This window comes from Streptopelia decaocto (genome assembly GCF_964273445.1).
Source record: "Streptopelia decaocto genome assembly, chromosome: 4".
NCBI lineage: Eukaryota > Metazoa > Chordata > Aves > Columbiformes > Columbidae > Streptopelia > Streptopelia decaocto.
The window spans coordinates 7,062,542-7,077,522 of NC_138658.1; the positions used below are offsets into that span (position 1 = coordinate 7,062,542).

Below are 14,981 nucleotides of genomic sequence, written 5' to 3' on the forward strand. Positions count from 1 at the left end.
TTTATTTTTGTGGGGGTCACTTTAAAGGTGTTTTGTCTGCAGCGCTTTTCTCTTTGAGTGAGGAAGTATCAAGAGCACTTAATAAAATCACTGATGCTGCAGCAAATGGTGTGGAAGACTATGCAGTAGCATTTTCCAACATCTCATTACCTTTGTAGGGATTATATTTTAGGCGGCTGATCAGCTGGAGAAAGTGCACCAAGGTGGATTTCACAAGGTGGGGAAGTTACCCTGAAAATGGGTTGGGGCTTGTTTGGTGGGTTGTGAAATTTTTTCCTGTTTTGTTGTTGTTTTGGGGTTGTTTGGGTGGGTGGGTTTTGGGGGATGTGTGTGGTTGGTTTCTGTTGTTGTGTGGTGCTGTGTTTGTGTATGTGTGTGTTTGGGGTTTTTTTTATGGGGAAGGATAAGGACTAAACCATCTTTTCCTCCAAAACTTAGGTCCAGCCCTGAGGCACCTCTCGCAGTTACTTACCCTAGAACTGGGACATAGTTCCAGGTTAGTCCTTGCTTACGAAAACAGAAAATTTTGGTGTGTTGCCTAGAAGTGCCAGCTTTTGTATTTGGGAAGAAGGGTCATCTGTATTTCCTTCTAAGCCTCAATAGTGTTTTGTATGTGTGTGTGTTGTTTGTTTTGCATATGAGGCATTTAGAAGTAAATCCTATGGGGCTATGAAGAGCAGTCACTTTTTAATTGGCTGGACATATTAATATATATGCTTATGTTTAATGAAAGATGTTGAACTTGGCTTAAGTCCAAGTGCACAGTCAGCTTTATGATCCCGCTTCCTCCAAAAAGAAAACAAAAAGGTCACCCCCCTGCGGGAACTAATTCTCCGCGTCCCGGTGTTTGCGCAGGTCCCGTCCGGCTGCCCCGGGGCGCCGTGCGGATCCCCGGGGAGCCCCGTTCCCGTTCCCGCTCCCGCCCGCCGGCTCCAGCCGCTGTGCCGCCGCTAACGGGCTCGGCCGCGGGGCGGACCCGCTACCCGCCCACAGCCCCGGGGTCAGGGCCCGCAGGCCTCGCCTCCCGCCCGCCCCCGCCATCTTAAGCCGCTGGGCGCTGGCAGGGGGCGAGTGCGGGGCGGGGACAGCGGCGGGATGGCCGGCTGGACGTGGCTGCTGCGGGCCCCCACCGCCACCGAGCTGCTGCTGGCGGCCGTGTGCTGGCTGGGCTGCTACTGGCTGCTGCGGCGGCCGCGGGCGCTGCCGGGGCTGCCGCCGGGCCCGGCGCCCTGGCCGCTGGTGGGGAACTTCGGCTTCGCGCTGCTGCCGCCGCCGCTGCTGCGGAGGTGGGCGGGGCAGGTGCGGGGCGGCGGCCGCGGCCACCTCGCCTTCTCCCCGCACGTCTTCCTCACCCGCCTCACCAAGATGTACGGCGGCGTCTTCCGGCTCTTCGTGGGCAGCCGCCCCTTCATCGTCCTCAACACGTTCGGGGCGGTGCGGGAGGCGCTGGTGCAGAAGGCGGAGGCGTTCAGCGACCGGCCCTCCGTCCCCATCGTCCTCATGATCACCCGCAAGAAGGGTAAGGAGGAGGGTGCGCCCGGGGTCCCGCTGCTCAGGCACCGCTCGCTCCGCCGCGCTGAGCGGCTGCTGCGCCCAAATCGGTCGATAACTATTGGGAATTACAGGCTGAGCCAGCTGCTTATCGCGTGTGTCCCTTGCCCCGCTGGTGACAGAGACAGACACCCACGCTGCACTGAGGGGATCGGCAGCGTCCCCGTGGATGTGACAGCGCTCCGGTGTGCGCGGCAGCGTCATGACGACCGAAATGCGCGATTCCTTCACCAGCCTTCACAGTAAAGATCATGGCGTCTGTGTGCAGGGACCTAAGGAACACCTGGGCTGTCACTTTGTGATTTTAGCTACCTCAGGAGGAGAAATTTCAGGTGCTTTAGCAGCAGCATGAACTAATTTTGTGGTGCTTGCCCGGTTCTTAGCAAGGTAATGATGGCTAAGAACAGGCTCTGTGAAGTCCCATAGCTGCCCATTCTCTGCTGTCTGTGTGCGAGCTGCTGTTGCGGGGATGGTTGCAGCTGTGTTATTCTGCTTGTCAAAACTTACTGATCATTTATTTTTTTAATAGGTTAAAGGAGAGTTTACTAGCTTTCTCAAAAAAAAAGGCTTAGGGTGTTTAAACACATGATGACAATATTGCAGTTAGAATTTCTTCATGTTTAGTTTTTAGGTTCATTACGGATCTCAGCATTTGTGTCAGTTTAGGAGGCTTGTTAATGTGCTAATTGTATTGTAAAACTTATCTTTTAATTTCCGTGATCAAGGAAAGCTATTAGTTAAATGCCTGAAACTTTAATAGGAATTAGACATCTGTAAGGAGCATGAAGTCCTGGTTATTCCGGGTTCTTGTTGCTTCAGAATTTAGTATTGTATTTTCTTCAGGTTTTTTGTTTTGTTTTCTAAGAATGCAATTGTCTATGCTGTGTATGTTGATGTTTCACGTCATGTAGAGATTTATCATTGAGAGTGAAGTACTATTGCACTATTATTGCCTTGCAGTGATCCAGTTTCTCTTACCTCTGTTATTCTGGCTTTATGCTCTTCTTCCTCCTTAATCTGCCTTTTATGTTATTCTTTCCTAGCTTGCAAATCAATTATTAGTGTTGTGCAGCAACGCATAGTGAGCACCGGGAGGTTTATTGTGGCTAGGAGAGCCTTCTTTACATTCAAGACAATAGGTCTGTTTTCTTTTATGGAGGTATTTGGATCCTAAAACTAATTTTCCTAATGATAGAAAAGGGAGGAGATGGTGGATGTATAGTCTGTTTTGGAGGTATTTGTTGTGGGATAGAAATAGTGATAATATGCTGTTTTGTTCCAAGAAACCCATGGTGGTTCTGCACCCCAGCCACAAACCCTGAAAAACAAAGTTGGTTCTTGACCAAATTCAGCCCCAAAGAAGCCTGTTTTTTCACCTTCCGGTGCTACTTGAGAAAGGGGCTCTGAAAAGTTTGTGGTTCTTTAACAAAGTGCTAGGGGGTAGATATTTGAATGGATTTCCTAAGGAATGTCTTTGTGGAGAGACGATGAAGTTCAGCTGATTCTCAGCTTGTTCTGACTCTCCATAGTGTCCTGCTTTTTTTGTTTAGGCCTCTTGAAACTAGGTCATGTGTTTGTATTCTTCAGTCTGTCATTACCACTATGAATAGATAATGCAATCGGAAAATGTGGCTGGATAGATTAACAGCTTTATGTTACACTCGAACTATTTATACCTTTGGGATTGCAGACCCTTCTGAGTACAGCTATCTTGTTTGCATATCTACAGATTTCTGTTTCTAGCTATAGATTTCTTGTTTATTCTCCTTTTTGCACCTATGAACATTAGGTAGTAATAGAAAAGTAGTTAACATTAAGTTCTGGAACATAGTGCATATTTCTATTGCTAATTTCTTATGGCCTCTTAACATTAAGATTTGCAGCTGGCAGAATTGATGTTGCCTTTATAAAGTAACTTTTTATTCCCAGAAACAAACATATTTCGTGTCACTTTACTAGAAGAACAAAAGCAGAACTAGCCTTGTGTTTTGATGACTCTAAGCTTTCTCAGGTTAACCATGGAGTACATTAGAAACAGCAGGTTGTGTGTTTTGTTACGCTGCGCTATGTCCGGTGTGGTCTGTTAATTCAATAAAAGAGGTGTTTGTAAGTGAGCAGGATTTATATTTGAAGCTGAGGGATTGAATTTAATGATGCAATGGTGCAGAACACGTGCCTGGAGGCATCAAAGCTGTTGAGATGCAAATCAGGTAGGTTTTTGCCAAGTGGCTCCGAATTTGTCTTTACATTCCCCGTTTGTTTGCAGCGCGTGTATCCTGCATTGATTATAGTTTAAGAAAGACCTTGTTGTATTAGAAATGTGTGCACACTCAAACAGTGTTGAGAGGTTTGCATAACATGAAGGGGAAAAGAAATGCAAACCGGTTTGTGTTTTAATATTTTCTGTTCTGCCTCACTGAAGGAATTTGTGTCTCAGGGCAGTGAGCAGAAAAGGGTATAGTTAACCTATGGCCCAGGGTTAATTACTGTGAAATTGGTGTCATCTGTAATAAGCACCTACAGTACCTTTTCTCCATCTATTAGTGTCTCGCAAAGACTAATAAACCTGTTGGTGTAGTTATGTTCATATAACTGAGAGGGAAAAGGAGGGACAGGATTTCCCAAAGCTGTTATGAAGCAGCTTGTTTTCTTGCTTTAGCGTCAAGCCCAGAGCTTGGGATAGATTTGCTGTGTGTTGTTTCCCTCCCTTGTGGCTCTTGGGTTGCAGGCCTGGCTATTTCTTCTTCAAGACAGAGCATTTTGGTTTCAGGCTCCCCCATTCTCTTCCAGGTGTTATTTTTGCACCTTATGGCCCTGTCTGGAAGCAACAGAGGAAATTCTCTCTCTCAACACTGCGTCATTTTGGAGTAGGAAGACACAGCTTAGAGCCTAAAATCATTGAGGAGCTGAAGTACATAAAGGAGGAAATGCTGAAGCACGGAAAGGATTCATTTAATCCCTTTCCGATCATTCGCAACGCAGTGTCCAACGTTATCTGTTCCATGGCGTTCGGTAAGCGTTTTGGCTACCAAGATGTTGAGTTCAAGACAATGCTGAAGAACATGGCCCGTGCACTAGAGCTCAGCGTGAACAGCTACATGATCCTGGTCAATATTTGCCCTTGGCTGTACTACCTTCCCTTTGGGCCTTTCCGGGAACTTAGGAAAACAGAATTAGATATGACCGCTTTTCTGAAGAAAATAATTGCACAGCACAGGGATACGCTGGATGTGGCAAATCCCAGGGACTTCATTGATATGTACTTGATCCATGCAGACGAAGAGAAGAACAACAAGGAGAGCAGTTTTAATGAGGACTACCTGTTTTTTATCATTGGTGACCTCTTCATCGCAGGCACAGACACGACTTCCAACACAATACTGTGGTGCCTGCTCTACATGTCTCTCTACCCAGAAGTACAAGGTAAGACTATTTTTATTCTAGGTAATTGATTGCAAACCTTAAAGCTTTGGTACAGCAGTCATTTGGACTGCAAATAGTACACGTGTATGTATAATTTGAAAGGCTGATATGTGGTTAGACATCTGTCCTGCACTGCGATGATGATCTCTAGGTTAGTGCTGTATATTAAGTACCTAAATCACCCTTTAGTCTATGCATTTGTGCCGATTTGGGACAACTTGATATTTCCCAAGCAATTCCAGGGAACCTGGGCATGTTGGAAAAGCTGTTGCAGTTGTGGCATTCCAGGCCTATACTTGTGATACATGTGAGATATGTAGCGATAAGCTCTACTTTTATGCCTCCCTGAGCAGGGACGTTCTTGAGCCTTGCAGCAGAGTTTGGGGAAGTGAAACACTGCTCGCTGTAGAGGAAGGTTAAATTAGAGACAGCTTAAGCAAGTTGGACTTAAGCAAGTCCACAGCGCCAGCTGGTCAGTGTCATTGCGAGGCCTTTCCCCATCAGTGCGGAATGATCATGGCAGTTGGGTAGGTTGCTGATGATGGGGAGGGCAAAGAGACACGTGGAGCACGTGGCCCCAAAGGACAAGCAGAAGGAACTGGGCTTGTTCAGTGGTAGGGAAAGATGACTGAGGGGGTGATCTTATGCTGTTTGCAGATCAGAAGATGCTCAGAAGGTGGAGGCAGCCTCCTCTGAGGTGTGCAGTGGAAGGAAGAGAAGCAGCAGAGACAGTCTACAGTGAGATAATTCTGATCAGATTGTAGGAGAAAAATGGCCTATGAAGATAGCAAAGAGTGCAACGGATTGCCTTGAGAGTTAACAGAAGTATTGGGAAGTGTTCAAAACTCACTGGGGTGTGATCCCGAGTAGTCTGATCTACTCTCAGAGTTGGATCTAACTTGGAAGGTGACTTTGCTTTGAGTTAGGGCCTAGATCAGATCACCGCTGTAGGTTCCCTGTGACCCAGGTTGTTTGATGATGCTGTGATCTGGTTACTGTTTGTAACAGAGATCTAGAAAATGACTTGTAGGTTTTTATGTAAAAAATACCAGTGGTGTGGGAGAGGTTACAATATTACAGTAAAATAGTACTTGATAGAGTTGTAGTTCAAGACTTGTTGGGATAAATTTCCATCAGTAAAGACTTAAAACTAATTTTGGTTCACTAATTTTCTATACTGAGTCTTTTACAGCACACTTGGTTGCAAAGCCTGTGTTTTCTTTAGTACTGTTTAGCAAATTTAGATGGTTGAATTTAAGAAAAATAAGACGATTTATTAATTTATTAGCAGCTTCTTCCAAAGTCCTACATAGCAACTAATTTCTACTAGAAAGATTGTTGGGTAAATGCAGCCTTGAAACCCTGGCAGGATGGACAGATTCTACTTGGGTAACTCTACCTCAGTTTATAGCAGTGAAACATTTCCCCTGCTTTGCCCAGATTCTTGTTAACTTGGAGTGAAGAAGAGTAAACCTCAAGTTATCTAAGACCAATATAAGCCTGGAATACTTTTATCACATATTTGGGATTTTGAGCTTTCCAGGTGCTGCAGCTGCTTTACAGATAAGCAAATAGATACTTGTTTACAGCACCTCTGTCTGAAATAATCTCTTTAAATAGGTCAAGACCGTAGTTCGTTGCACAAAGTTAACCAAATTGTTGACAAGGATTGCAAAATAGGGCATCAGTTCAGTATGTGGGAGAGACAGTCCACTGGGGACAAATGTAAAATTAAATTTTATTGCGTAGACTTATTATTCTGTTTTTAATGGTTGTGTGTTATTACTGCTTGAGTTGATACACACTTACATGAATTAGGTACGGTTTAAATTACACAAATGAGACCTACAGGAGTTCTGTGAGGTTAAAAAACCCCTTTCCTGATCCCTGGTATGGTACATGTATGTGCCAGTCAGTTTTCTCTCTTCTGCTGATCTCTAACCATTCTATTGCCCCTCTCTGATTTCCCCTTATGCTGTAGCTGTTGTCAAACACTATAAATAAGCTCAGTAGTCCAGAGTGTATCACTTAGCTATAGGATGTGATTCTCTGACTTCTAGTATCCTCCTGGAAACTACACTAAGGTGCATGCAAAATAAGGAGGTGACTGGTGACACCCAGAATGGCTTCACTATGGGCAAATCGTGCCTGACGAATTCGGTGGCCTTCTACAATGGGGTTTCAGTGTTGGTGATAAGGGAAGAGGAACTGATATCATGTACCTGGACTTGTGCAAAGCATTTGACGCCATCCTTGCCCCTAAACTAAAGAGAGATGGATTTGATGGATGGACCGCTCAGTGGATAAGGAATTGGCTGGCTGGTTACACTCAGAGTTGCAGTCAACAGCTCCAAGTGGAGACCAGTGACAAGTGGCATTCGTCAGGGGTTGGTATTGGGACCAGTGCTGTTTAACATCTTTGTTGGTGACATGGACACAGTGGGATTGCCCATGACACTGAGCTGTGTGGTGCTGTTGACACGCTGGAGGGCATGGATGCCATCCAGAGGGACCTTGACAGGCTGGAGAGGTGGGCCTGTGTGAACCTCATGAGGTTCAACAAGGCCAGTGCAAGGTCCTGCACATGGATTGGACATGTGCAATCCCAAGCACAAATACAGGCTGGGGAGCGAATGCGCTGAGAGCAGCCCTGAGGAGAGGAACTGGGGGTGTTGGTTGATGAGAAGCTCAGCGTGACCTGGTGACATGCGCTTGCAGCCCAGAAAGCCAACGATGTCCTGGGCTGCATCAGAAGATGTGCGACCATCAGGTTGAGGGAGGTGATTCTCCCCCTCTGCTCTGCTCTGGTGAGACCCCGCCTGGAGTGCCATGTTCAGCTTTGGGGCCCAAACATCAGAGGGACATGGACATGTTGGAGCGAGTCCAGAGGAGGCCACCAAGATGATCAGAGGGATGGAGCACCTCTCCTGTGAAAACAGGCTGAGAGAGTTGCGGTTGTTCAGCCTGGAGAAGGCTCCAGGGAAACCATATAGCACCTTCCAGTGCCTAAAGGGGATGTACAAGAAAACTGGAGAGGGACATTTTACAAGGGCATGTAGCGATAGGACATGAGGTAACGGCTTTAATAAGGAAGAAATTCATCACCGTGAGGGTGGTGAGGGACGGGAACAGGCTGCCTGGAGAAGCTGTGGATGCCCCATCTTGGAGATGTTCCAGGCCAGGCTTTGAACAACCTGGTCTAGTGGAAGGTGACCCTGCCCATGGCAGCGGGTTGGAACTAGATGATCTTTAAGGTCCTTTACAACCCAAACCATTCTGTCCCATTCTTATTTTTCCTATCCCCTAAAGGAAATATCTGAATTGCACAACTTTAAGCAGTAGCAGATGTTGCAGTCATGGGAAGGCAAATGAAGGGCCATCAGGGTAAAAAATGAGAAAGAATGTCTTGGTTTGTGGAAGCCAGTTTTGCTTTTTACAAGGAAAAGACAAGGGGGGTTGTTTGTGTGTGCGTGAATATAGTGAACATAGCGAGGAGTATTTGATTTGCTGTTCCCTGACTTGGTTTCGGTCCTTGACTTCTGAAGATCTGCGAGATTTTTAAATAAATGAAATGTAGTGGAGCAGTTCAAATAACCTGCTGCTAGCGATGGACTCTTGAGATCTGTGTTTTTGTAGCTGGTAACGTGAGCAGCAGTTTGACCGCTTTCTGTATATTTCCACTTATCTTTACAAACCCTGAAGAAGTGTTTGACAGGATAAGATGCTGATGTGACATATTGCATGAGTCAATCTCCTTTATTTTTTTTTCATATTGAAAACTTGTTTATTTTATTGTGGACATGCATACCTGAATATAGGGCTATAATGTGTCCTTTAAAAAAATAGCAAAACCCCACAAAGCAGGTACCCGGAGCCGCACCATCAGCAGATCTCTTGCTGTCGGTATTTTTTTACTGTGTTCCTCATATGAGAACTTGTTTTCCTACCAAACCCAGCAGGTGGCAGCAACTGTTCGCTGAAGGCAGTTTGCACAGTGTTTCTGATTGCTGCTCTGAAAACTCAGAGATTCTTTTGCATTGAGCTCTTATTTAATCTTGAATCAGAGAGAAAAGAGCTGTTAGCGAGGTGAAAGGGGCAAACAAACGTTTTGATGCTTTGTGCCTCACCTGAACGAGAAGGGAGATAAGGTTGTTAACTCCTGTTTTTTTCTTTGCGCTGCATGCATTCGCTTTGTCTTCATTTTTTTAAATGCAGGCGAGAAGCTTGATGTTTTCACCATTCAAATTGCTGTGTGGTTAAACTAAGATTATGAATACATTTGGAACTGGAAAGGAACTTTTCCTGGTCTTTTCCAATACAGAAGTGCTGGCAATGTCTGTTGTCTCAGTAGCTTTACTCTTGACAATTGTTGAGATTGAGCTTGGTTGTTTTATTCTGAACTGAGTTCGTTCTTAAGGCTTATGTTGGCATAATTATTGCAGCGAGAGATCACATGTCTTAAAGTAATTTTCGACAAATCTATGTAAAGAGTGAAACATAGGAAAATGAAACTGGGAGGATGTCTTCTCACATATTGTGCATATTTTTTTCTTTTTATTTTTCTTTCTCACTCCATTTGAATAGAGAAGGTTCATGCAGAAGTTGAAGCGGTTCTAGGACGTGACAAAGTTCCCTCTCTTGCCCACAAGGCTCAAATGCCCTTCACAGAGGCAACCATCATGGAAGTGCAGAGGATGACTGCGGTCGTTCCCCTTTCTATTCCTCGAATGGCCTCAGAAAATGCTGGTAAGACTTCTTAATACAGTGTTTCTTTTGTGCATTAAGATCTGGTGGGCAACCAAGATGATTAAGGGAGTGAAGCATCTCCCTTATGAGGAAAGACTGAGGGAGCTGGGACTCTTTAGTTTGGAGAAGAGGAGACTGAGGGGTGACCTTATTAATGTTCATAAATATACAAAGGGTGAGTGTCAGGAGGATGGAGTCAGGCTCTTCTCAGTGACAAACAATGGTAGGACAAGGGGTAATGGGTTATAACTGGAACATAAGAGGTTCCACTTAAATTTGAGAAGAAACTTCTTCTCAGTGAGGGTGACAGACACTGGAACAGGCTGCCCAGGGGGGTTGTGGAGTCTCCTTCTCTGGAGACATTCAAACCCGCCTGGACACCTTCCTGTGTAACCTCATCTGGGTGTTCCTGCTCCATGGGGGGATTGGACTGGATGAGCTTTCGAGGTCCCTTCCAACCCCTGACATTCTGTGATTCTATGATCTAGTAATAACTTACAAAGACCTCAATTATGTATTAGACATGTAACTCAGGTCTGTAAAATGTCATTTATAGAAAGTAGATTGAGATGCTCCTGTTTAAGCACCATGTCTGACCTGATGTCCAGAAATTTTCTGATTTAGAGGGATTTCTGGGAGTCAGCTTGTGTTGAATGATGTGCTTAGTGGTAGTTGGCAGCTGAGACTCCACCTTTGTACCTGGAACAGCAGAGTTATTTTTGGCCATCTGACACAGAGCTCTGGAAATAACAATTTGGAGCAGCTGGTTTGCTAAAGCTTGAAGGGCTTATACCACTGAGCTCTGCATCTACAGAAAACAGTAATCAATATCCTTTTTCAAGTGATCTTGCTGGCTGTATGTTTTCATAAACATAGCTGAACACCAGCTAAAGTGATCTTCTAGTTGTGTTTTTAATGTGTCTCCCACGTTTACATTTAGCAGCTTGTCACATCCTCTGTCTCTGTGCTTGTGTTTAAAGTTCTGCAGGGATATACTATCCCTAAGGGCAGCGTGATCGTGCCCAACTTGTGGTCAGTACACAGAGATCCTAACATTTGGGAGAAACCCGATGAATTTCAACCATCAAGATTTCTGGATGAAAATGGCCAGCTAATTAAGAAAGAGGCATTCATTCCTTTTGGAATGGGTAAGACATCCACCTGCAGTCAGCAGCTGGTTGGGGGTGGTGGTGCTGTCTCAAGTGTTGGGCCTTGGAGCTGTGAGGTGGGACCATGTAGGACCAACTACAGAATTAGTTTATTGTTCCAGTTGGTGACTTGCAAGATGGGTCGGGTTCCTAAAAGCTCCAGTTGCCAGGCAAAAATGAGAAATTATAAATAGTCCTTTGATAGTACTTTTGCTACAGATGCAAATGGTGTTAATATGAAGCAATACAGCTGAGCAAGGCTTAGACTCAGATGAGGGAGAGCAAAGCTTGCGAGTTCATAGCTTAAGAAAAGCTTGAGCCCTTCTGTGTTTGGGCTCTGCTAGCGCAGGAATTGCATGTGTGTTAACAAATGGTCAACAGGATTAAAGCAGTAATACGTCTCTTCTGACTGTTCTTTAGGTAAACGTGTGTGCATGGGAGAGCAGTTGGCAAAAATGGAGCTGTTCTTAATTTTTGCAAGTCTAATGCAAAGTTTTACCTTTTTGTATCCTGAAAATGCTGCAAAACCATCTATGGACGGAAGGTTTGGTCTAACATTAGCTCCGTGTCCTTTCAATATAATAGCTTTGAAGAAATAACATCAAAAAGATTACACAAAGAAACTGCACTTTAAAAATCCAGCTTTGTTTCCAGCATTCTCTTGCCTTCCAGAAAAACACCAACCGTGTAGGCTTTCCTCGTTGGTGAGAATGATCCATTTACGCTTCTGGAAGGAGAAAACCTTTTTGTCAGCTGTTGCATTCCACAAATGAGCTGGCAGCATAGTTTGCAATTTGATATAAAAACTTGCTGGGCTCAGTCCCTCTGTCTATAAGCTATTACTGTCAGTTGGTCAAATATTAAATACAAGAGAATGGTCCAAAACATCTGTTAATGCTTTAGCAAATAGTAATTGTTATTTTGATAAGAGCAGTACATAAACATTTACTTTACCAAATGAGCGAAGGACATCATTTAATACAAAAAGGATTAATGAATGACAGGGTATTAGCGTTTTCTGTCTAAAGAAACTTCATAACTGAGCTTAAATAATGACAAATACTTTTTGGAAACAACTAAATGACACTTCTTTTAACCTTGGAGGATTCGTTCTTGCAAGTGACTCATAGGTGCCAATCGGATCAAATCAGTCAGGGGTCCTGGATCCAAACATTCTTGACTGTCGGGGCTCGCTATAAACAAGCAGGTACCAGCTCTGAAAACTCAGGCTTGGAGGCCACATGAATCCTTGAATATACCATGTTCTTAACATGAAAGGAGCGTGCAGCATTTGGATGCAGATGTTTTATCTCAGAGTATAAATGAGAGCAGATTTCTCCAAGAAGAAACAGGAGTCTGTTCTGTCTGGTGCCAAACAGATATTCATGGCAACATCTGTGCTGCCGCTTTCCATTTGCCGTTTTCCCCGTGTCTGCAGCCTGGACAGACCAACAACCTGCTCACAGGGGAAAACCACACGTGTAATCCTCAACTGGGGGCTTTCACTCAGGTTTTTCATGTGCAAACAGCGTGGACAGTGCCCCCACAACCTGTTTGGCTTTGGGAACTGGGCTCTTACTTCAAATATGCCATATGTACAGCACTACAGATGTAGGTCTTACACATTTAGGAATGGAACATGAGGAATCCGACAAACTTGAGGTTTGAGTATAAAGGCTTTCTCTTTATGTTCTGCATGGAGTAAAGAGATCTGTAGTTCACACAATACTAGTGTATCAGTACCTTACTCTTTTTACGTGCAAAATTTTAGTGCTTTTTAACCACTATCAAACCAATTGCCAAGGAGACCTGTTGTTGGGTGTTTCAGTCTTGCCTGTTATTTGAAAGATCTCTCAAACATAGAATGTGTTCTTTTGAGGGGACATGTAACAACCCTTAAATAATTGTTCTTGATCATCCCTAAATGTCTTTATACACCTTTTGATCTAGCAGAATTTCATATCAGATGAAATAAGTTCATAGGTACTCTTTTAAGGAAATACTTTTTTCCCACCTCATCGGAGATCTGGCAAATACTGGAAGTCCTCCTAATGTCATGTTTATAACACTGGAATGTAAAGTTGACTCTAAAGTAGAATTGAGTATTTCTTAGCAGAAACTAAACGTAAATAGTGAAAGAACAGTCAGTTCTTCAGCTTGAAATGAACCTTTATGTCATTTGCTAACTTGAACTTTTAAAAGCCAGGTAGTGCCTAGCAAAGACTGGAAGATAGTTATTTTGGATTCAAATTAAGGTTTTCTGTTATCTGTTAGAGTGGCTTCATTTCTGAATGATACATTTGTTTGGTGAGGTACCCTGCTGTTTGTATGAGAACTTCCACTTCTCATATAGTCTAATTCTGGAATGTATAGGTTAGCTCATGCTTGTGTTAGGTCTTTTTCCTTTGTGTGGAATATTTGAAAACCCCATAGCACAACATAATGATGAGTTTGGCACCAATCCTAGTAAACTTGGACTAAAAGCTGACAGTGTTGGAGTAATAAGCACTTATTTCTTTAACTTCATTTTTTCCAATGAATATATAGATTCTGTACAGCTGGGATTTTTGTCTGGAAATCCTTAAAGTGGTATATGCTTAATTGCAAAGCTGAAATTAAATGCTGATAATATTTATCTTTATGTTGAAATGGCTCTTTAAGCACCATAATGATGTTGGTGTACAACTGATTGCTTATATAAAATACGTGTCCTTTTAATCAATGTGGACACATTTGAAAAGCACTTTAGTATTTTTTTTTTTTTACAGATTCCAAAGACGCAATTCTCGTAATTCCCTAGTATGTGGAATTGTACGTATTTGTGCTTGTTTTGCCTGCTGGGTTTAGTTTAAAAAGTCACCTTTAAAAACTATCCTTCCGCAAACAGTACATTGAGAATGCAGGTTTTTGGTGATACCTATAATCAAATGCTGCACAGTGCAACAAGCTAAAAACACTGATGTGAAGGTGCAACCATGCCAGAATGCAAGATGCTCTTGGAAATGACAATAAAGCCCTGCCTTTCATGCCTTCAGATGCACTGAAATCTTCACAGGATGCCATGAAAGTAGCTGAACAATAGCATAAAAGCAACACAATGTTTGTGGGTTTATAAATGTGTTGCCATCTTTGGTAAACTGTAAGTAAAAGTGGTAGCAGAATTGGTTTGTATTTGTAAATATATCCCTCTCCTCTCTTTTTTTTAGCAGAGGAAGCATCTCAAATGCCTTATTGAAAAATGTGTGTTTTATATAAGTGGATGGCTATTTCTGAATGCTGAAAATGTCCTTATTTCTAAAAATGATTTCAGACTTTGCCTCAGTGTAATTTTATTTATAATAAAGTAATTCCCAAGTAAGTGTTTGACAGCTTTGCATAGTCATTTTAATGAGTTCCAGTTGTTGACCTAAGCTCACGGCGTTTTACATCTTACAAGCAAAGCTTTTGAATGAGAAGATGTTACAAAATGTTTTGGATGAGGGGGAATAAAGTGAAACAGGGAGAACACAATGCCAGGCCTGTTATGACCAAATGGTAGAAATAATATGTTTTAAAAACATTGTTACTCGGAATGAAAGGAGAGGGAAGAGTAGAGATGAGGACTTAGTGCTCCTGGCTGATTTGCTGTCAGACGAGCCTGAGTGAGGAAAGGGCGGATTTTTTTGCATTACGCTTTTGGTACAAAGTGCAGAGATACGAGAATACTCCACTTATTTCCTTTCAAGAAAACAAATTGCTTAATGTTTACGCCCATGCTGACTCAAGCAGGACAGGCAGTAATTGCCACGTTGTCAGCTGTTGCTGACTTGAACATCTGGTTGTTCTGGTGGTGATTAGATGGAAAATGATGGTGGTCTGCAGCTGATATGGCTCGGCCATTCGCGTTTAGAAAGGAATGATTTGTGTTGTTGTTGTTTGCTAGATTGTTTGTGCCAGCCTGAAAATGAAATCCTCTTTTAGTTTGGAAATACTCTTTTATTACCGAGTGCTGCAAAGGTTGAGAAAAGGAGCTGGCACTGCAGCGCCCATGGACGTTGGGAAGACAACACAGTGACCTCTGCTGCCAAGGGCGGACATTGGAGCGGCCTCTGCGCAGAACCTGCCCCTGGCCAA

The 14,981-nt window shown here is 43.6% G+C and overlaps 1 protein-coding gene across 1 annotated transcript; it reads left to right on the top strand.

The window, feature by feature from the left end:
- The first annotated feature begins 999 nt into the window (after positions 1 to 999).
- Positions 1,000 to 14,226, top strand: CYP2U1 (cytochrome P450 family 2 subfamily U member 1). Its single transcript, XM_082051941.1, has 5 exons — positions 1,000 to 1,519; positions 4,342 to 4,974; positions 9,559 to 9,720; positions 10,701 to 10,868; positions 11,289 to 14,226. Exons 1-5 carry the CDS (start codon positions 1,096 to 1,098, stop codon positions 11,465 to 11,467), a joined length of 1,566 nt encoding a protein of 521 aa, XP_081908067.1. The 5' UTR covers positions 1,000 to 1,095; the 3' UTR covers positions 11,468 to 14,226.
- The last annotated feature ends 755 nt before the right edge of the window (positions 14,227 to 14,981 follow it).

Coding starts and splice junctions, on each gene's coding strand:
- CYP2U1 (XM_082051941.1), top strand. CDS start 1,096: ATGGCCGGCTGGACGTGGCTGCTGCGGGCCCCCACCGCCACCGAGCTG. Junction 1,520..4,341: donor CATGATCACCCGCAAGAAGG/GTAAGGAGGAGG, acceptor ATTCTCTTCCAG/GTGTTATTTTTGCACCTTAT. Junction 10,869..11,288: donor ATTCATTCCTTTTGGAATGG/GTAAGACATCCA, acceptor ACTGTTCTTTAG/GTAAACGTGTGTGCATGGGA.